At 41.3% G+C, this 20,783-nt stretch overlaps 2 protein-coding genes across 4 annotated transcripts in view; one reads left to right on the forward strand and one right to left on the reverse strand.

The window, feature by feature from the left end:
• MCPH1 (microcephalin 1) overlaps positions 1-20,783 on the forward strand; it is a 234,346-nt gene that overhangs the window by 84,220 nt on the left and 129,343 nt on the right. For both annotated transcript variants that reach the window (XM_049704259.1, XM_033407787.2), the window contains 2 exons: positions 7,785-8,033; positions 16,373-16,450. The gene's annotated coding sequence lies outside the window, so the exon portion shown is untranslated. The remainder of the gene's footprint in view (positions 1-7,784; positions 8,034-16,372; positions 16,451-20,783) is intronic.
• The window catches only part of ANGPT2 (angiopoietin 2), a 54,007-nt gene continuing 52,112 nt past the window's right edge, over positions 18,889-20,783 (reverse strand). For both annotated transcript variants that reach the window (XM_012537141.3, XM_004280911.3), the window contains exon 9: positions 18,889-19,534. In XM_012537141.3, the coding sequence (XP_012392595.1) occupies positions 19,374-19,534 (161 nt within the window). In that variant the 3' untranslated portion in view covers positions 18,889-19,373. The remainder of the gene's footprint in view (positions 19,535-20,783) is intronic.

Here is a 20,783-nt window from a genome sequence, read left to right on the forward strand (position 1 = left end):
AGACCCATAGAACTATAACACAATGTCCAGGCCTCCAGTGTTTTATCGGTTGCAATAAAAAAAATAATAATTCGGTACGGGACAGTTAAATGGTGAGCCACCTGGCTGCCCCGGGATTTGGGGATTTAAAGTTAATCCATCCCCACGTAAAACGGGAAGAGACTCCGCTGAGCTGTCCGGGTGGCGGGCACCTTCCCACAGGGCAGCCTTAGGTGAGAAGCTCCATCTCACTGAGCCGCAGCTCCTCATCTGGGCAATGGACCTAGAGACAGGATGTCCTTCACAGGATTGTGTGAAAGCTAAGAGTTAAGGGTGTGTGGTGCTCTTCCCGGTGATCGGCAAAAGTAAGAACCTAACGTGTGTTAGCCTTACAACAGAAATAACTTACTAATCCCCTGCAAGAGCTGTAAATACCACTTCTTACATCCTGTCCCTGTGGTCTTAAGTACGGAAAGAACGTATTAACCCTAAAATTGACAAAAGACACTTGCTCTGGACCAGTGAGCCCTTGGCCGTGGACCCGTCCATTCATTGCACGGCTGGTCCTGGGGAACACCCACAAAAGCTTGTAAACGCTGTTGGTGCTCATAGGAGAAGGGGCTCCGGGGCCCCTTTATTGAGGAAGGGGTTGTGAGAGAAGGCTGGAACAGGGGTGGTCTGGTGGACAAAGGGAGGAGCATCTGCGTCTGGCCTTTGGGGACCCAAGAACAGACTCCTTCCTGATCCTGAGGATTTCAGTGTATTTGAGTCACCGCTTCTCCTAAGGCCACCGTGGTACTGATTTTCGTATATTGTTATTTTAAGCTTCTCCAAAACCATCAGATCCTAGTACTCCAAGTGAGAGCTCTCAGAGTTTAAGGATACTTTTGGGATTTGTGTCTCTCAATGAAAACAGCTTACCAATGATGCCCAAACGCTCACTATTCGTGAAAAGCACCGACCCCTGGGAAATCAAGAAGCACAGGATGCACTGTGGCTTAAAGAAAAATGCCTGGTCATGTAATTGTGATGACTCAGAGGTTTCCTCTTGTGGGCATGACGTGTCCATTGATACTAATATAGATTATTGCCTTAAAAAACCTGTAGAAATGAACTGAATCCCTTTCCCTGTTCAGCTCCATCTTAAATAAGACAGACATCCTCGCTGCTTCTTGAATGGCCTCCTCCATTAGTTTTCTAAACAAAATCAATCGGACAAACATGATAAACTATTTTGAGAGACAGAAATTGCCCCTGCCGCTTACGAAGCCACACCAGCTAGTTTCTAAGGCTTAGTGCACAGTTTAAGACTCATCTGCAGCGTGTTCACGACTTTGGACAGGAGCTTCACAGGCGGCAGCTTCTTTTAGGGTCAAGGTTTGAAGACTCCACACACTTACTTGAAGGGTCATGTTGCCTTTGTGCAAAAGGAGTGACTCTCGCCCTGTGGTCTGCCTCCTTTTTCCTTGTCCCCAGCGCAGTTTGGGGGGTTCTTAAAATACTCCTCTTGGCGAGCGCCATGGACTTGCCTCCAAGAAAAGCATTGCTGGGAATGCTTTTATTCCAGGGTTTGTGTGGTATTCTCTGGAAATTTTTTGTGAAGGAGAATTCTAGCAGCTCTTCAAAATTAGTTGTATGTGGTCCAGTTAGTCATAGCCAAAAAATCATGATGATTTTATAACACAATTTGGTTTGAATTTTTAGTTAATCTGGGGTGTTGTGTGTGTGTGTGTGTGTGTGTGTGTGTGTGTGTGTGTGAGTGTTAGTGAAAACTCTGTTGGCGATTTCTACTTGTTTACAGTTCCCACTTCCATTGTTAACTCTGCTGTTTTCAGCGAAGTGAATAACTTGTGCTCTTCCTGCTTCGTGACTGAGTTGTCTATCAGAAACAGAAATTAGGCCTGTGTCCTGTTCACAGGAGACAGGAAGAAAAACAGAGAAATCGGTTTGACCAAAGTGTCCCTTTAGACTGAAGTGTGTTTGTTATTTTTTGTTCAAGCGTGGGCTCTTCGAATTCTTTAGCAGAATTGTCTCACTTTCACTTGTTTGGTGTCTGCCACACTCCTGCTGACTCACCTGTGATTCCGCTCTGCCTACTTGCCACCTCTCTCCAGGGAGGGGAGGGGCCCTGTCACGTCTTCTCCCCTCTGCTCCCAGTACACGTAGCTCTGTCCCCCTGTCAGAGCCCCGCAGAGGAGTGACTCAGCCTCTGTGTTCAGGTCTAAAAGTGTTGATTCTGACTGCTTTTGAATAAGGCTTGGTAGAGGGTCTTAAAAGCTGAATCACCTGTAAATGCAAGTCCAGGGCTTAGAAGCTAACTCAGTTCTGCAGCCGCGTTTCAAGGCAGTGAACTCAACAGGAGAACAGAAAAACACTTTATAGTCAAGTGTTTCATAAATCAAAACATGATGTCATAGTGGGTCAATTGTCTTGAAATAATGTGATTCGGTTTTGGCTTTCTCGCACTGAACTCAGTAAGCAGTGAGTTTGATAAGACGTATTGTATGTTATTGGTGTGAGCACGGAATAAAACAACCGAATTAGAATGAAACAGTTCCTGCAGCCCATGCCTGTCGTGTTGCTCTGAAGAATGCTTAGTCACCCTCCTAAAATTACAGCCAGTGGTAGAACCAGACTGGAATCTGGGGTTTTCACTGGTGTTCTGGTACATCCCTGCCCTCCTGGGACTGTTCAGAAGGCATCGTCTTGAAACTATTTTCTCTCTCTTTTTTTTTTTAAACCTTAAGTTGGCATATTAACTTTGAATAATTTTGAGACAGAATGTACTTTATACACCACACTTGTCACCAGGGTTTGTGAGCTGTTTTCTTAAGTTCTCCAGCAAACATTTATTGGCTGCAACCACATGCTGGGCGTTGATGACATAAGATCTCCAGCCTGGGCCTTTGAATCTTCATTGCCTTAATTCAAGTTATTTTCACTCTCCCGCAGATTATACCTCGATGAAGTACTTATACTTTAAAAAACGTTTTCACATCCACTGTCTCCAGGACCCTGTGAGATAGTAAACATTGTTCTGTTTAGTGGTGGAGACACTGGGAAGAATAGCTCACCTGACTTGAATGTGAATCTTTGAAACAGTCTTGATAAAGGTATTGCCCTAGGCACTGGCTGTAACAGTCATCTCAAAGTGCACCTCATTTAAAATTTTTCATTATTAAAATGACGGATTCTGTTTGTGGACAGACACAGAGCCTGCCGTCCTCTGCTGCTTTCACTTGCGGTGGTTCCTGGAAGGTGCCCAAGACCCTTCTCTGTGCACCCTGGGGCCACAGGAAGTAGTGGATCTGTAGGGATCCTGCACCTGCTCTGCCATCCTGACATCCCAGCCAGACCTGGGGTACTCTTTCCACCCGGGAGGTGCTGTGCTTTCCCAGCTCCATAGGCTCAGCACTGAGGACAGATAGGAAAAAGTGATTTGCCTAGAAAGTCCGGGGCTTGCGTGTTGCCCTTCTTCAGAACACTTGGAAAGTTGTGTGGACAGGACTGTGAGTGTCACCTTGGAGTGACCCGTGCTGGAGTTTAAGGGGTGAAAGTCATCTTTGGGGGGAGGAGGCTGTGAAGTCCTGGAACACAGCCATTGACTGTGTTATGAGTGAAGTTCCACCATCATTCTGGAATTCGTAGCTTCACATCGATAATTGGTTCTTCTGCTGTACGAAGGTGCTGGATAGGTCCCACAGCTGAGACTGCAGGAGATAAAGCCCTGGGCGCTTAGTTAGGACGCAGAGGACAGGCCTTTGGCTTCATAGGTCATGGCCAGGAGCTTGGGAAGCCACCGGGGTATTTTAACGAGAGGACGGCAGGCTTTTCTGTCTGTGGCTTCGTGTAAAGAATGGATTGCAGGGAGGCAAGAGCAGAGGGACCTGAAGCAGGCAGTTAACGATCGTCCAGGTGAGAAAGCACGATGGCCGTGACCGGGATCAGTTTGGTGCACTTTCTAGGAAGATCTGACAGGGTTGGACAACATAGGTGTGTGGAAATAGAGAAGTCAGGGTGCCTCCTGCCTAAATATTTGACTTGAGCAGCTGTAAATGATTGAGAATTCTGTAGGGTAGGCAGTGGTACCAGTTACTGAGATGGGGAATACTGAGGAAGAAAAATGTTTGCAGGGCTTGGGGTACGATAAAAAAATTCTGGGTTAGGGGGGCCTCCCTGGTGGCGCAGTGGTTGAGAGTCCGCCTGCCGATGCAGGGGACACGGGTTCGTGCCCCGGTCCGGGAAGATCCCACATGCCGCGGAATGGCTGGGCCCGTGAGCCATGGCCGCTGGGCCTGCGCGTCTGGAGCCTGTGCTCCGCAATGGGAGAGGCCACAACAGTGAGAGGCCCGCATACTGAAAAAAAAAAAAAAAAATTCTGGGTTATACGTATTAGGTTTGCGATTTCTATTAAACAACCACATAGAGATATCACATCAAATTGTATAAAATATAAATACCAAATTATATTTTCTGTAATTCAGTATTTATTTGTTTGTTTATTCAGTGCAAAGGTTAGGGCTGTAAATATCCAGTTGGGAACCATTAGCACATAGGTGGTATTTAAGCTGCGGCACCTGCGGAGTGAGGAGGGCAGTGAGTTTAGGACTGGGCCCTGGGCGGTGCCAGCCGCTGGGGAGAAGGAAGAAGAGCCAGCAAGTGAAACCAAGAAGGATCAGGTGGTGGCAGAGGGGGACCACCAGGAGAACTGATTCTCAGGCAAAATAGGAACCGTCTCAGGAAGCAGAGCGCGTTCAGCGGTGCTGAATTCCACTGAAAGGCGAAGAGGGCAAGGACAGAGAAATGACCATTAGGTTTGACCAGATGGATGTGGTCAGAGACCTTAGAAGCATCAGGCTTAATGATAAGGAGGGTTGAAGAGTTAATAGTGAGAAAAGGAGTGGGAACAGTGAGTGTAGAACTGTCTCTGCACCTCCTGGCGTCTGGACGGGGCAGCATGAAATGTGACTCAAGCCTCGTAGCATGGCACATTGAAAGACAGCATTCCTGGGGCCTGACAATTTGGTTTTGTTATGATGAATTGGAATCGGTCTGGTGAAGCACCTGAATCTATTGGCTTTAGCAGGGGAAAAAAAATACTAGATTAAGGTTGTGTATGTTAAAGCAGAAGTTTCCGTATTTGGCAAACAGTGTAAATGCACGAGGCTACACATGAGAAAACCCAGTGATTCCCTTCGTGCGGGGCTTGTTGCTGCCCATCCTTTTCAAAATACGGCCTTCAGGGGTCTCACTGTTTCTGGTTTGTTTTGTTTAACTAGGGGCAGCTAAGTAGAAATGCCAGTTCTTAACTTTTCTTAACTTCAAATTATCTCTTCCTCGCTTTATGCTTGAGAATTCTAGGACCTCAACTTAGTCCATGTGGAATTGAATTGCAAATTCAAAGTTCATTTTTAGAAAAAAACTTCAGTTATACCTAAAGGTACATATTTATTATTTAACATTTGCAACTTTGTGTTGGATTCCTAAACTTTCACCTGTGTTTCTGGCATCCCAGTGAAGCAGTGCTCTCCTTAAACAGCAGCACAGAGTATCTTACCTTCAGGTTCTCATCAGAAAATGCAACCATGATTTCATTCTCTGGAACTTTTCGAAAATTAGGTTCAGCTCTCCATCGTTGAGATTATCTGTCGGTGACCTTGGGGACATTGTTAACTGTGCATTCTTTTAGGTTTCTAAGCTCTATTCCTGAGTTACAATAGATTGCCACAGAACATCATACTTGAGCTCTGTTCATCCCTGCACAAGTACCCTCTGTGAATTGGGCTTTAGTGGAAATATTAGGTTTTTGAAGAGAGAGGCTGCAAGAAATACTGGATTTTAAAAAACTATTGTATGTTTTTCAAAACTGTAATTGACAACATTTTGCTACCTGATACTTTTTTTTTTTTTTTTTTTTTGCTGTACGCGGGCCCCCCACCGCCGTGGCCTCTCCCGTTGCGGAGCACAGGCTTTGGACTCGCAGGCCCAGCCGCTCCGCGGCATGTGGGATCCTCCTGGACCGGGGCACAAACCTGTGTCCCCTGCATCGGCAGGCGGACCCCCAACCACTGCGCCACCAGGGAAGCCCCTACCTGATACTTTTTATGTATGATCCACACAATGTGTTTCTCCTAAAATTCATTGCCCTGGAAGGTTCTCTACAGAAAACCTTTTAGGCTCTTTTTTTTTAACTGGAGAATAAGAAATACGTAACTGAAAGTGATTTTGTCAGGCTTCCCTGGTGGCGCAGTGGTTAAGAATCCGCCTGCAAATGCAGGGGACACGGGTTCGAGCCCTGGTCCGGGAAGATCCCACATGCCGTGGAGCAACTAAGCCCGTGAGCCACAACTACTGAGCCTGCGCTCTAGAGTCCGTGAGCCACAACTGCTGAGCCCGTGAGCCACAACTACTGAAGCCTGCACGCCTAGAGCCCGTGCTCCGCAACAAGAGAAGCCACCATGATGAGAAGCCCGTGCACCTCAACGAAGAGTAACCCCTGCTCACCACAACTGGAGAAGGCCTGTGTACAGCAACGAACACCTAGTGCAGCCAAAAAAATAAATGAATAAAGTTATTTTTTAAAAAAAGAAAAAAGTGATTTTGTCAACTGAAATAGCAGCTTGCTTTAGATGCCTGATAGATCTACTTCTTAGTTCTTTTAAATTGGTCCTTGATCTTTTGCAAGAACAAATATCCTGTGCTTGAATAATAAAGTTCTGCATAACCTAATAATTTATCAAACACTGGTGGTTCTCAGGGAGTTCACAGACTTGAGACATCAGCCTTGACACATAAATGCAGTTGTGTGATCTCTGGTCGTGGGCTCTCGTGACGCTGGGGCAGAATGAAGTGCTTCCGTCCTTCACGTGGTCCATCCTGCCTTCCTTGCAGGCTGCCTGCTATGTGCCATATCGCACACCATTGGAGAGGGTCCTTCAGTGAATAGAGAAGCACATCTCCACTGAACCTTGTTTCCTATAACTCTTTTTTATTTTGGTTTTGTTGGATGACAGCAAAACAAGAAAGACCAGTATACAAGCATTAATATTATGCACAGGACTTTTTTCCTTTTAGGCATTTCTAATATTTGTGGATGCCTATCGAAGTAGAACACTTATTTCAACTGTTAAACTGTGGACAGTATTTTTTGGTAGTAAAACTCACGTAGAACAAAAAACAAAAAAACCCCAAAAACAAAACAAAAAGAAAACCTTGCGTAGAGACAGCCATACCCTCCTTAGCACAAGGGACGAGGGTGAAACAGAGACGGTTTGAAACATTAAAGCAGCCCCTTTTTAGCAGACACTGGTTATTTATTTAGTGATTAGAAGCTCTTTGAGGGCAGAGGCTGTACCTGTCTTTACTTATGTGGCCCAGGACTCAGGATGGAACGTGGAACATAGCACTTTCTAGTTGAATCAATGTGTGAGTAGATGACTAAACATAGTGTTATTTCTTTTAAAAATCTTGGAATTTATTCTTGCCTCTGATGAGCTAAAAATGTCATTTAAAAATACTATACATCATTATAAATTACAGAAGTGTCCATGTAGTTCATGTGTTTCTCATTAAAATTCATGAAGATAAGATGACCTGATGCTCATTTAAGAAAAAAATCTTTATAACTCAAATTCACATAAAGAACAAACAACAGAGATTGCTGTTAGTAGCCATAATATTTGGTTTATTGTCAGGGATGGTCGTAATAATTTCTACTTTGTTTTCACAGCGAAGTGATGTTTCTGCTATTTATTTTAGTTACATTGGAATGTGTTATATTTATTTCTCTGTTTTCATTTTGATAGGAAAAGTGGAGCTCGTGTTATTTATGAAGATGTTTGGACTTCACATTTAGCTACACTGGTGGAATGCTGGGTCACCCTGCTCTCTACTTAGCAGGATGTTAAAAGTAGCTAACCATGAGCAGTGAAGCTCTGAAATCCAAGAATCATCCGTTTTCATTTCTGCAGCCTGAAAAGATGGAGTAAAGCATAAGCGGAACAAATCTGACTTGAATGCCTGCGTGTGATATAGCCAGACTTGTTTGTAAGAAGGTACACATCAACATGTAGCTTCTTTTTCCTCTTACCATCTGGTGTTTCGTCTCTGTAAGTTAAAAAGAGAGAAGAATTCATAACTACTTATTTTTAGTACTTTATTGCTTATTTTGTCCGTCTTGGTTAAATACACTGTGTTAAGTTCCGGGTTTCCTTCTGTGCTCCCCTCACCCCCTTTTCGGAGACAGCTGGAGCAGTGCTTTTTAAACCTTAATAACACGTGAATCACTTGGGGTTCTTACTGAAATGCAGATTCTGATTCAGTGGGTCTGGGCCTCGGGTTCTTCATCTGCTCCCAGCTCCCAGGTGCTGCTGGTCCCAGGACCACGTAGGGAGGGGCTGGCGCCCAGTGAGCATGTCTGAGGGTGGAGATGATGCTGCCTCCAGAAGATGCTAGTCACGTAGAAAAGTTAAAGAGGTGGGGCCGTCTTGTCAGGAGACTTACCTACGCTCAGCTTGTCAGTATAACAGTCCTTTGTGGAAACCGAGACTTGAACAGTTCTGATAAATTGCTCACGATCACAGCGCTTGAACATGGTGGATTTGGGGTTTGAATTCAGCTTTCCTCCATTCGTAGCCCACAGCCTTTCTGGCATCTACTTCCAGAGATAGCCTAGGGGATATTTTGATTTTTGCTGCCTTAAACTTTGATATACTCATTCTGTGACTGCACACCACCTTGTGTGTTGTTTTGTTTTGTTTTGTTTTTTTTGCGGTACACGGGCCTCTCACTGTTGTGGCCTCTCCCGTTGCGGAGCACAGGCTCCAGACATGCAGGCTCAGCGGCCATGGCTCATGGGCCCAGCCGCTCCGCGGCATGTAGGATCCTCCCGGACCGGGGCACGAACCCGTGTCCACTGCATTGGCAGGCGGACTCCCAACCACTGCGCCACCAGGGAAGCCCACCTTGTGTGTTTTTAAAAGATTAATGGCTAAGAGAGTGAATTTTGGTGCCAGCCTTGCCACTCCCCAGCTGTGTGACGAGGAAGGCAGTGAGTGTCCAGTGAGCACTAAGTTGATATTGATTTACTAATATTAGTAGGCAAGACTTTTTGACACCCGTCACTAGTCTTCATTCAAATCATAATGCATGTGAACCTTGAAAGCACGATGCCAAGTGAAAGAAGCCAAAAGATCACATACTGTGGGGTCTCTTTCCTATGATGGATCTGGAAGAGGAAGATCCTTGGACAGAGGCCGATAGTAGTTACCGGGGTGGACTGGAGAGCAGGTTGAGGAGTAATCACTTAATGGGTACGGGGTGTATTTCTGGGCTGACGCAATAGTTTAAAAACTAGAAGGAGGTAGTGGTTGCACAACATGGTGAATAAACTAAATGCCACTGAGCCATACACTTTAAAAGGGTTACTTGTGTATTATGTGAGTTTCTCCTGAATTTTAAAAATCACGTGGAAAATTGCCTCACTGAGGGAGACTACTGACTTTGTATTTTTAAAATGACTTGATGGCATTATAGAACGCATTTCTTGGTGTTCTGAGAAGTGTTGGAAATACTTATTTTGGAACAAACATCGTTACCTTGAAACTTTGCCAGTTCACGTTGGTCCTTCTGGGAGACTAGACCTCCTCTGCTTTCTGGCTCCACAGTGTTCAGGACTTAAGCACCCTATTATATGGTTATTAAAAGTTATACTTTTGATAGCCCCAATTTTTTCTCCAGAAGCTTAACCTAGAATCAACTTAATTGCCACAGCAATTTCATTAACTATACAGATATTTTTGTAATCTGTGATGATGTATAATGTTTTCATGTGACAAAAAGGTTAACTGACTTCTTGTCACAAAACTGTGAAGAGATGGACATTGCTTTAACCCAGTGGCCTGAGTTCTGTGTTCTTAACCAGTACATTATACTGTCTGTTTGTGGAAGAAACACAAAGATTACTATTCTCCCTCTAGAAAAAGTCGAAACAATGGACCTATTAGCAAATTCTCTTAAAGTTTTGTTGTTTGAGAGAATCAGTTACTCTCATAACTGAGGGAAAGAGTCTATGAGGTCTGACAGGAAAAATATAATTTAATTTTTATAATTCTGTTGTTAGCTAAAAATAGCAAAAAAATTAGTGAGGACCATTTTTGCTACTCTTGGATAGGAAAGAAGGAATTTGCAAATGCTGAATATATGTTTCTATACCTCCACAGACTCTCACAACCAAGTTTTTTACCCCAGTTGGTGTGGGGAAGGGTGGAAGGGCAGAGGGTGATGAAGACAAGCGCAATCTCTTTTCAATGAGTAAAGGAGAAAATAATGTGTACTTTCAATCTGTTTGAAATTAACAGGATTCCCATTGGTTAAATCTGTGTCACAAGTTTCTAACCATCAGATTTGAATTTTAATCGCTCAGTTGGCATTTTATACAATAGAAGTCTTCTGTATGCAAAGAATATTGTTGACTTTTCCCACAAAGGAGCCCCCCACCATTGTTTTCTTTAGCTGCTATGTTCTCACTAGTATTCTTAGTACCAAAACTGCAGTTGAATTTAACAATTATATATGGTAGGTGGTATGGTCTGGAGACAAGTCCAAAAATAATGGTTGGTTAGCCTAGCTATTTAGAAACTTGGAATAAACAATATTACAATTACAGTAAGACATTGTGAATGTTAATAAATGGTTTCAACACGATTAGTAATACTCTCAAGTAAGTTAAATCAGCTTCCTATTGAATTTGTAATTATCAACACCAGCAGTGAATCATCATCATTCAGTTTTTTAAGTGCAACCTAAAATCCCTCTTACAGGTTGCTTTCTGCTTATCCTGATCTTCTCATATCACTTGTACATGGAAATAACTGTTGTTTTCCCTCTCTTTAATTTTTTTTTTGAGAAACCAAAAATTAAGGGTACCTTGTTTAGTGTTTTTGCTTATTAAATGCTCTGTGAATAAATTAATTTTTAAGACAGCTGAAGAACATTTCTTGGGAAAATTTCTCAAAATATTAAGAAGTGAAAGTGAATGTTAAAGAAAAAAATTAATTTGATTGGTTCTGATCCAGAAAGTGGCATTTAGTTCTTTTGATCCTTCAGAATGTTCTAATTATTCTATAGAGAGTTGAAGAACCTAATAAAAGCTTGTGACAGTTAGCCAGCACCAGTACTAAATAACAATAGACCATTTTTTACTTAAACAAAAAAAAACCCCTTGTGCTTTACATAGACACATTAATTTATAAACAAGAGCAATTTGGGTTTATGCTATTATAATAAACCAAATTAATCTGCCTCACAAAGTTGTCCAAGCAACTTTAATGCTCTCACTGCTCCTCTTCTGTGTTGTATTGGAAGTTCTAGCCAGTGCAATAAGGTAAGAAAAAAATATACACACAGATTGGGAAGGGAAGAAATAAAACTGTCTATTTACCTAAGACATGATTGTCTACCTAGAAAATATCAACAAGTCTACAGAAAGGCTACTACAGCTAGTAAGTTGTTAAGCAAGGTTACAGGATACAAGGTAAATATACAAAGTTTGGTTGTATTTCTGTGTACTAGCAATGAACACGTGGAATTCTAATTTTTTTAAATGCCATTTATATTAGCAGCTCCAGAAGCTGAAATATTTTAACTTCAGGTCTGACAGAATATTTGCAGGATTTGTATGCTGAAAACTACAAAATTCTTGAGAAAGAAATTTTAAAAGACCTAAATAAAAGGAGAGAGATACTATGTTCATGAATTGGGAAACTCGGTATTTTTTAAAGCTGTCAGTTCTCCCCATTTTGATCTCTAGAATTGACTCAGTTCCAGTTACAAGCCCAGCAAGATGTTTTTGTAGATATCGACAACTGGTTCTAGGTGCAAAGCACTTTTGAGATAGAAGGTTGGAGACTCACACGATAGAGGAATCTAGGTGACCAGTAAATGAGAACTCTCTGTACTGTTGTGGCAATTCTTTCGTAAGGGCACAATTACCCAAAACAAAATGTTTTCAGAATCAAGTGTAATTTATGAGGCCTCTAATAGAAATGGCACTCCCTGCCCTGCTGTTTCCCAGCCCAGATTCTCACTCCTACAATATCTTTCTGATATTTTATTTTCATATTTCTAAATAAAATGCTTTTTCTGCTTTTTTTTTTTTATCACTTTTAGACGTTATCTATAGGCTTCCTTCTATGGAAGATTAAAATATGACTGTATAACTTTCACTGTGACATACACGTCCCCTCCCCATCTACCCAGTATGGTTTTGCTTTTTGTTTAACATGTTATATATGCATATAAAGACATACTTGTTCACATTTACATGCACACATGGATGACTATGTGAATGCTGTTTGAGCTGAGCCATATAGTGTACTATGATTCTATTCCATTTCTGGTCATTTTTGTTTGTTTTTCTTGAGCTTATCATTGACAGTCATTTTCATTGCTTAGTTTTCTATGTACCTATCACTAACTCACCACAAGAATTTCTAAAAAGCATTGTAGTTTTTCTCCAAAACTGTCTACACATTAGATAATCTTCCAATCCCGTTTATTTCTCTTGGAGACACCACCCATGAACCCGTTTGTTGCTCTGCTCCCTGTGAGACTGGTTCTCCCTAGGTCTACAGAGCCGCTGTTATCCTGGGACTTCCCATCACTGTGATCCCAGTAATCCCCTTTTTGTTTGGTCTGGTCTCTGTTTGCATGCTAGAGACTTTTATCAAATGGGTAGAAAGTCATGTTTAATATTGAGGACTGAAAAGCTGATGGAAATTCTGTTTATCTGAGTGTATAGATCTTCTGATGTGATGGAGGTATTTGATAGAGGGAGGTCCACGTGTCAGTATCTGTAGGTCTTTTTTCCCTGGGGTGATTTGTTTCTCCACAAAAGAAAGGCCCTTGTCCTGCCATGGAGTTCTGTGCTCGTGTCTCGGGGTGAGGGCTGTGCTGGAGAAGTTTTCCCTGCTACTTCTTACCGCTGCTCCCAGAAAAGCCCGTCTGACTTTACTTTTGTCTTATTCCAGAGGAGGGTGGGCAGGAGGGTGGAGGTAGGAGATTTCTCCATTTCACCCTGTTCTACACCGCATTTTCAGAGCTTTCTAGTACCCCCAATTTCCCAGCCTTTCTGGGAATCTGCGGAGGGAATTGGATGCTTCCTACTGACTCCCTCTCTAGACGTTTAAGCTCGCGGTTTCTTTGCTCTTCTAAGTCAGTTACCATTTATCCATTTGCTTTGCAACTTTCAAAACATCATCAGCTTTTATCTGCAGTGGGCTCTTTTCCCATTCCTCTTAGCTCCATCATTTTAGTTGAGTCTTGTGAGATGGTGAAAATAAGTTATGCTCACTTTGCTAATGTGTACATAGTTGGCTTCATTTTCTCCTTTATGTTTGATGTTATTCTTGACTTGCATTTAATCTCAGAGCCCTTGTCTGGCTTGGGTTCACTCTAGTTACACTCCTCACCCTGTTCAAGGAGAATGATTAGGTGGATATAAAATAAGAGAAAACCATTTGCATTTTGCCTGGTATGAAAGTAGTTGCAAAGTCAGTCTTACATTATGGAGAGCTGTCTCATCATTAACTATTAATCTAATAATAAGGCGAGAAAATGGGTCCTATTTAAATTCATCAACAAGGTCCAAGTTTTATGAGTGATAATTTTACAATGCCAAAAATATCATATTCATTTGCAGTGGATGCTGAAATAACTCAGCCCTCATTTTAAGGGCTATCCACATGGGATTTGATCCTCTGTATTCATGCAACCCCATTCCTTGCTTTATATAGCTTCTCAGTTATTTTCATTCTATCACGTATATTATGATAAATATCTCAGGTTAACCTTTTATTTTTAACTACACTTGCAGCCTTAACTGCCATCTTGCAGAGTAGATTTTCCCTATTTTGAACACTCTAGTAAGGTAAAGATAAGTCTAGCTAAATGAAAGAACTAAAGCAAAAAAATTTACACTCTATTTCTGATTTGATGATTTCATTACAATCAAATTAGTGTTTTTTGCTATCTCTGTACAATACTCATTCCTGGGATGCCTACATAAATTAAATTTATTAATTTACTTTCCAAAATGCTACTGTAGATGCCTTACGGTTTTATTTTTATAACATTTAGAAGTGGACAAGTTCAGAGAACATACATTTTCTCCAAGAGATTGTTTAAATTCAGTTGATATTTTAATGTGGCTTACATTTGAACTCAAATGCCACAGCCATTTTTAAGACTGGTTTCCTGGATTCTCTCACTACTACGTTGTGTTTCTCACTATACTAGTCTTCCACATGCCTCATGTCTTGAAGTGAACCTGATTTTGAAACTTTCCACAGTTTACTTCCTGGGCTAATCACATGAGTTTGTAGGGAACTAGTGTGTCTTCTGTAAATGATAACATACATCGACTGATAAGAGTAAGGTAAACACTGTTACTTCAATGGGTTATTTTAACCACCCATCAACCATGTTTGCTGTGTGTACAAACATGATTTCAGTGTAGAGTTAGCAATTTTCTAGTACCTTCTTTCATTGGACTTATTAAGGTAAGGTTTTTTTGTTTTGTTTTGTTTTTTTGTAATGTTTGTTAGGCAGTAAAAATCAGGGGGAAACAAAAAGGGACTTCAATGACAAAATGCTTGTCTACACACAAATCTATTGAAGATTGAACAGGGTCCCTGAGAACCCAACTCATTGCTTTCCGGCTCTCTATATCATCTTGGGCCCAGTGCCCATGGAGCTGTTTGTCCTGTCTTTTCTGGCTTGTCTTCGGATTCTCCTGCCCAACAGTTGTGCTTGCACTGATGTCGTCAGCACACAGGGGTAGGACAGGGTATATTATCATACCTTCCCTACCATATGCAGTCAGCCAACCCTATTTTCTTACCACTTCTTCCAAAGCTCCCTCCACTGCAGCCAAAAAAAAAGAAGCTACTTTAATCCTGGCTTGGCCCGTGGTATTCTCCCTCTGCCGGAATACCCTCTCCCCTTCCCACTGTCTCTCTCTTTGCCTGATGGGCTTTTACTCAGTTTAAATGTCGGCCCCTCTGTGGACCCTTTCTTGGTTTTCCTAGCCCGAGTTAGTTTGCTTCCTACCACAGGTTTGCACAGCCCTGCTTTGGAGGAACCAGCATTTGGTTGCTGCCATGCCTCCTGCAAGAGGGTAAACCCTTCTAGGTTTGGGTTTGGGTTTCCAGGACCCAGTTTGGACTCTTATTCATGGTAGGCTCTCAATAAGTTGTTCACAGATGAATGGCTAGTGAGCAGAAAGAAATAGTTGTTGAATAAGTAAATGACATCTATTGAAAGTAAGATCTGGGCCAGTGCTGAGAATGATCATTCAGATTCTGTATTCCGTTCTTGTCTTTATTCCATTGTCATGCTCACTTTTTCTTAGAAACAAAACATTGCTGTCTCATTTTGGGTATTAGATTTAATATATAAAAAAGGAAATATTTCAGACTGATAGCCCATAGATGGTTCTGAACTTTAGGAACTACCAAAAAGGAAGACTTAGACCTCATTCCTGCTAATTCAGCAAAAATACCCTTGAGTTTTACATAGCAAATCTAGGGGCAAAAAAAAAAAAATGGATTTACTGAATGTAGGAAAGAAGGAAATTACAGATAAAAAGATCAGTGTGAGTTATGTAATTCAGCTTGATTATTTTAGTTGTACAATTCTACTGGTACATAGAGACATACAGCTTTTCAAGGAGTTTGGTCATAGAGTAGAGATGAGTGCAGAATCTCAAATGTTGAATTAAAAATGAAAACCTTGTTTTGATTACTTAAAAATGTGTGGGTTCTAACGATGATGATGACAGCTTGTTTATGAGACATTTTACTCTTCCAAAGTGTGAGAAGGATTTCCAAACATGGATGTGGAGAACTTCTCCTAAAAACATTAGCTAATGATAGAAATAAAGTTACACACCAAAAGGTTTGCTTTTTGAATTTAGGCTTATGATCTATCTTCTCCTAATACATGGGTTTTTTTAAATTAATAAAATTCTGTATTATTTACTAAGGATTGTCTATAATGACTCCTTAAATTGGAAACTGGAATTTAGGAAGACGTAATATTTCATATGTTTAGAAACGGGGTGGTTATCCTCACTAGGATAATAACCCAGACTTCTAGCCATCAGGAGACATTTTCTTAAACAAGTGTTTATTAATATTTGTAACATTTTTGTAACCTGAAGATTCTGATGGCACTTTGGTGTTCAAGATACATGTGCTTTGGATCAATGTAGTATGTAGTTACTGCTAGGGTTTTTTTGTTTATTTTGGTTTTGCTGTATCTTCAAACTGGTTTATTGTCCACTAAAAGCCTAATAAGTCTATAAAAAATGTTCTGCTTCTTCTCTCACTTATAGGTACTGTGGTCTTTGGAAATGGGTCATTGAATTTCCGAGGAACCGTTTGAAGAGTCAGACTACTTCCCTGCAGCTCCTGTAAGTCACATATTATTTTATGGTGGTAAATACAATTTGGTGTTTTCAGGAAGTCATTATTAGCATAGATATACACTCAAGATTTTTTTATTAAATCAAGAGCAATTATGCCTATAACTAAAAAGACATATTTGCAGAACTTAACACATTTTGTCTATTTGTGAGAATAAATGTGAGAATGTGAGAACATTCCTCAAAAAGTTGTGAGAAATGTAATCTCAAAAAATTTAATTATACAAGTCCTCAGGATTGAGAAAAACAAAAATGAAAAAAGACTAGATTCTTGAGAAGATACTATTATATATTGCTTACTGCCTTAAAAAATAATGCTGTTACTGTTAAAAGAGATAGAAGTGATAGGTATAAAAATTGTGGCCTGCTAGCTTTGTGATGTGGTGTTTCTGTTTTGATGTTTTTCCTGAAACTCAGCTTCAGCTTTACTGATTTTCAGGTATTTCAGATGCTTAATAGGAAAGTTCCAGGTTCTAATTTTTTTAAAGATTAATAAGTAGGTAATTTCAGATTTAGTTGGAAGCAGGATTGTGCAGAAGTTGGCTTTTGTTTTCAAATGTTAACTGGTTTGTCACGTTTTATCCTTTCAAAAGATTAATACCTGAAAGGTAAGTGATGATGTGTAATCTGTGAGTGGTCTCCATGTTTTTTAATCGTTTGAGTATGCCATATGGCTATCACATAGTGAGAAGTTGAACTCTGTCCTCCAGTCGCTGTGGTTATCTAGTTGTTGGGTTGTTTTTGTTTTCATTTTTGAGATTGCTGTTTTGATTTGCTCTGGACTTTATAAATGTTTTCTTAAGGAGAGAAAAAATTCCTCTCAGCAAGACTCTTTGTTTGAAATACCTGGTAAGGAGTTGAAGTGTAAAGTAAAAGCTCAAATTCTCCCCCACTCGCTGTCACGAGAGAGTATACGTAACTCTGAATAACATAGTGAGGTTTGTCTTTGAAACTCACCTTATCTGCCTACATGGGCAAGTGAATATAAATTGTGTTGTTGCCAATTTTTCCCGTATTATCATTTTCCCACCTCGGTGTCTGTCATGTGGTCATTGAGATGTCATGGAAATTGATTGTTTCTTTTGAGGCGGTGATATTTTCTTATTATCAGATGTTTTTTAGCTTGATACAAAGCTGTGTATAAATTCAACCTCTGCTAACCTTATGACGCCTTCTTACATGTAATAAGAGGAGCTGTTCTGGGATGGGAGGTTATGTTCTCATTAATATATTTGTTGGGAAAGTGCAGCATGGTGGAAAAGCAGAGGGCCTGACTTGCCCAGAGTCCGTAAGTTGACTCAGCGACACCTGAGCGTCATAAAACTAAGCTGGGAAGAGGAGGGGGGTGTGGGGATAAAATAAATTAGATAAGAAAAATGGAATAAAGAAAAAAATAGTGGTAGAACAGTGTAAGGTGAAGACAGACACAGGTAAATGCTGGCTGCAAATTTGGCTCTAAGCTTCCTAGTAGCTGACTCAAAAGCGAATATATGAGAAATTGCTTCTAAATTATGAAGCATTACTCAAATGTTCATTAGTATTAATTGTACAATGAAAACTTCAAACGGAGTTAAAACTCTAGGAGTTTAAGGTTTTGCAGTCCTGAGCTTAAATCTGTGCTCTCAAAATTTTCTGTAAACATTTGAATATGCTATAAATATTAGATTTTGGTTTTGCGCCCCAGAACACCTTTTTTTTTTTTTTAATTTGCTGGTGGTTTAATTCTAGTAAGATTTAAGTTAATGTTACTAACGCAAATTATTTTTTCCTGTAAATAACTTCCAGGGTGAATCCAGCTTGAGAAGTATAGCTTTGTAAGTGTTTTAAATTGGAAGGGTTTTCTCAACCACAAACTACATTGTAGCCTACTTCCCTAAAATACGTCTTAGTAGAAGAGAAAAAAGACTTTTGTATTAGAATAGTGAGTAAAAGGTAGGAAAGCCTCTTTGTCATGAAATTAAATGTATAATTTTCTTCATCATTAAAAATCAAGATTTTCCTTGTCACAAGGCACAATCATTTGTTTCAGAATCATATTACAATGTTGTAAATATCATAAAAGTTAAATGCGGTCATCTCACCTAATAAGTTATATTTAATTACTAAAAATCCCTTCATATTTAACAGCGAGGCTGAAAAAAAATAGTACAATCTTCATATATACTAAAAGAACACGTTTCTGTTAATAATTTCAGAGATCCTGAAAGTTTTCACCACAGAAACTTGAAATATATATATTTGAGCATTAACTTAAAACTAACCTATCAATGCCTATGCAAATATGCTGTTCTCAAAATGAAAATTTAAAGCCCCTAAGAGGAGGAGTCAAAATGCGTTAACTATGTTTTTCCTTCTCCAAATATTAAACCGCTAATAACCACTTCTCATAAAAATCCCTGAATATATAGTATATTTTTATGGCTTCGAGAATTGTTCCTTCCTTTTAATTATGATAGTGGTGCTGAATTCAGGACATATGGATATTTACACAGTCTATAAACAGTGCTCAGAAGAATGCAGTTCCAAGGTTATCTCTACTATATGGCATAAGTGTTCTGTTTTCCAGTTATTTACTGATCGACTCGCACATAACATTCTTGGTTGTGACAACAGAGCCTGTAAATTGTCAGTCTCATTCGCAGGCTTAAATTTATCTTCCCGTAGGCGTTCTACCAGGTCACCATGCCAGGCTGTGGCTCGTTGGGGGTTGTGCTTCGGTTCGTTGAGTGATGCGGGTTTAAGGGGTGACGTTGATGGGGCTCTAACTGGGAGCTCGCGGGTCCCCTCAGTCTGGAGCGTGGGCAGTCTGTCCGAGCTGGATAGGGAGGCAGCATGCAGCTGTGTCTTTCAGAGCTTTGGGATTAAGTCTTTGAAAACTGGAAGACACTGTTCCTCAGGTGTGCGCAGGCATTTAGAAATCTGCTGGGCGGATCATCATGGTCGTGGCCTTGAGTGAGTAGCCGGACCCTTTCCAGTAGTACCACTTAATACCATTGAACTTATTTGTGTTCTGCCTCTGTGGGTAGTACATTCCGTTCAGGTTGGAAGGACCACAGGCATCAAACCACCAGCCTGTGAAAGTGAAACACAGAAGGAATTAGGAGCCAGGTGGCCCTATCTCACCGCGGAGTTACAAATACTGGCTAATCCGAGAGTCACATTCTGCTCATTTTAAGCAGGTGTGTGCGGGCCTTCTTGAGAGTGGAGGGTGCCACCCTGGCAGGTGGCAGTGTGGTTTTCCACCTCTACACTGGTGGAACCGTAGCCCCTGAGGCACATGTTTTTACGTGCTTTCTTACTCCTCTTGCCCTGTGCTGTGGGGAAGGGCCAGTCACCCACAGACGTGACTAGGAGACCCACAGGACAGTGGAAAGTGTGGAAGAGTCAGAGCCCGAAGAATCGATGGGTGGTTCTCATCGGCCCAGGGTCACCTTCCATCCAGCGCCAGCAACACGGCGGACCAGGCTGCTTCAGGCTCCCCTCCGCCTAACAAAGAATATCTTTTGGGGACTTCCCTGGTGGAGCAGTGGTTAAGAACCCCCCCTGCCAATGCAGGGGACACGGGTTCGGGCCCTGGTCCAGGAAGATCCCAGATGCCGCAGAGCAGCTAAGCCCGTGTGCCACAAATACTGAGCCTGCTCTCTAGGGCCTGCGAGCCACAACTGCTGAGCCCGTGTGCCACAACTACTGAACCTGTGCTCTAGAGCCCACGAGCCATAACTGCTGGAGCCCACGTGCCTAGAGCCCGTGCTCTGCAACAAGAGAAGCCACCGCAGTGAGAAGCCTGCGCACCACAACTAGAGAAAGCCCGTGCGCAGCAACGAAGACCCAACACAACCAAAAATCAATCAATCAATAAATTTATTTTAAAAAAAAAGGTCTTTTTGTTTCAAACGTAACCCCAAATTTTAAGTACTCAGTGGAGCTAGATAAAAAGGAAACGTTTAAGTCCCAGAGACAGAAAGGAAATGTAGAGCTATAGTGGTGTGTGCACTAAGGTAAAGTGGGGGACCTGGGAGGCCGCTGCATGGCACAGCGGCGGAGCAGTGGGCATCCACACCTACACCTGAAGGACCAGGCTTGGGCTTTTAATACCCTTACCTAGAGGCCCTGGGTTTGGGAGGGGAAGGAATGCCCTCAGTCTACAAGCATTAATCCAGATAAATCTCTGCAAGATTGTGTTGGAAGGACACATACAGTATGATGCCATTTATATAAAATTTTAAAATACAGAAAAAAATAACTATTATCGATCTCTCCATACCTAGTAAAAGAAATCAATAATGTGAACGTTTCAGGTATTGGTAGGGCATGTTTTATT

The sequence above is a fragment of the Orcinus orca genome, chromosome 21, assembly GCF_937001465.1.
Source record: "Orcinus orca chromosome 21, mOrcOrc1.1, whole genome shotgun sequence".
NCBI lineage: Eukaryota > Metazoa > Chordata > Mammalia > Artiodactyla > Delphinidae > Orcinus > Orcinus orca.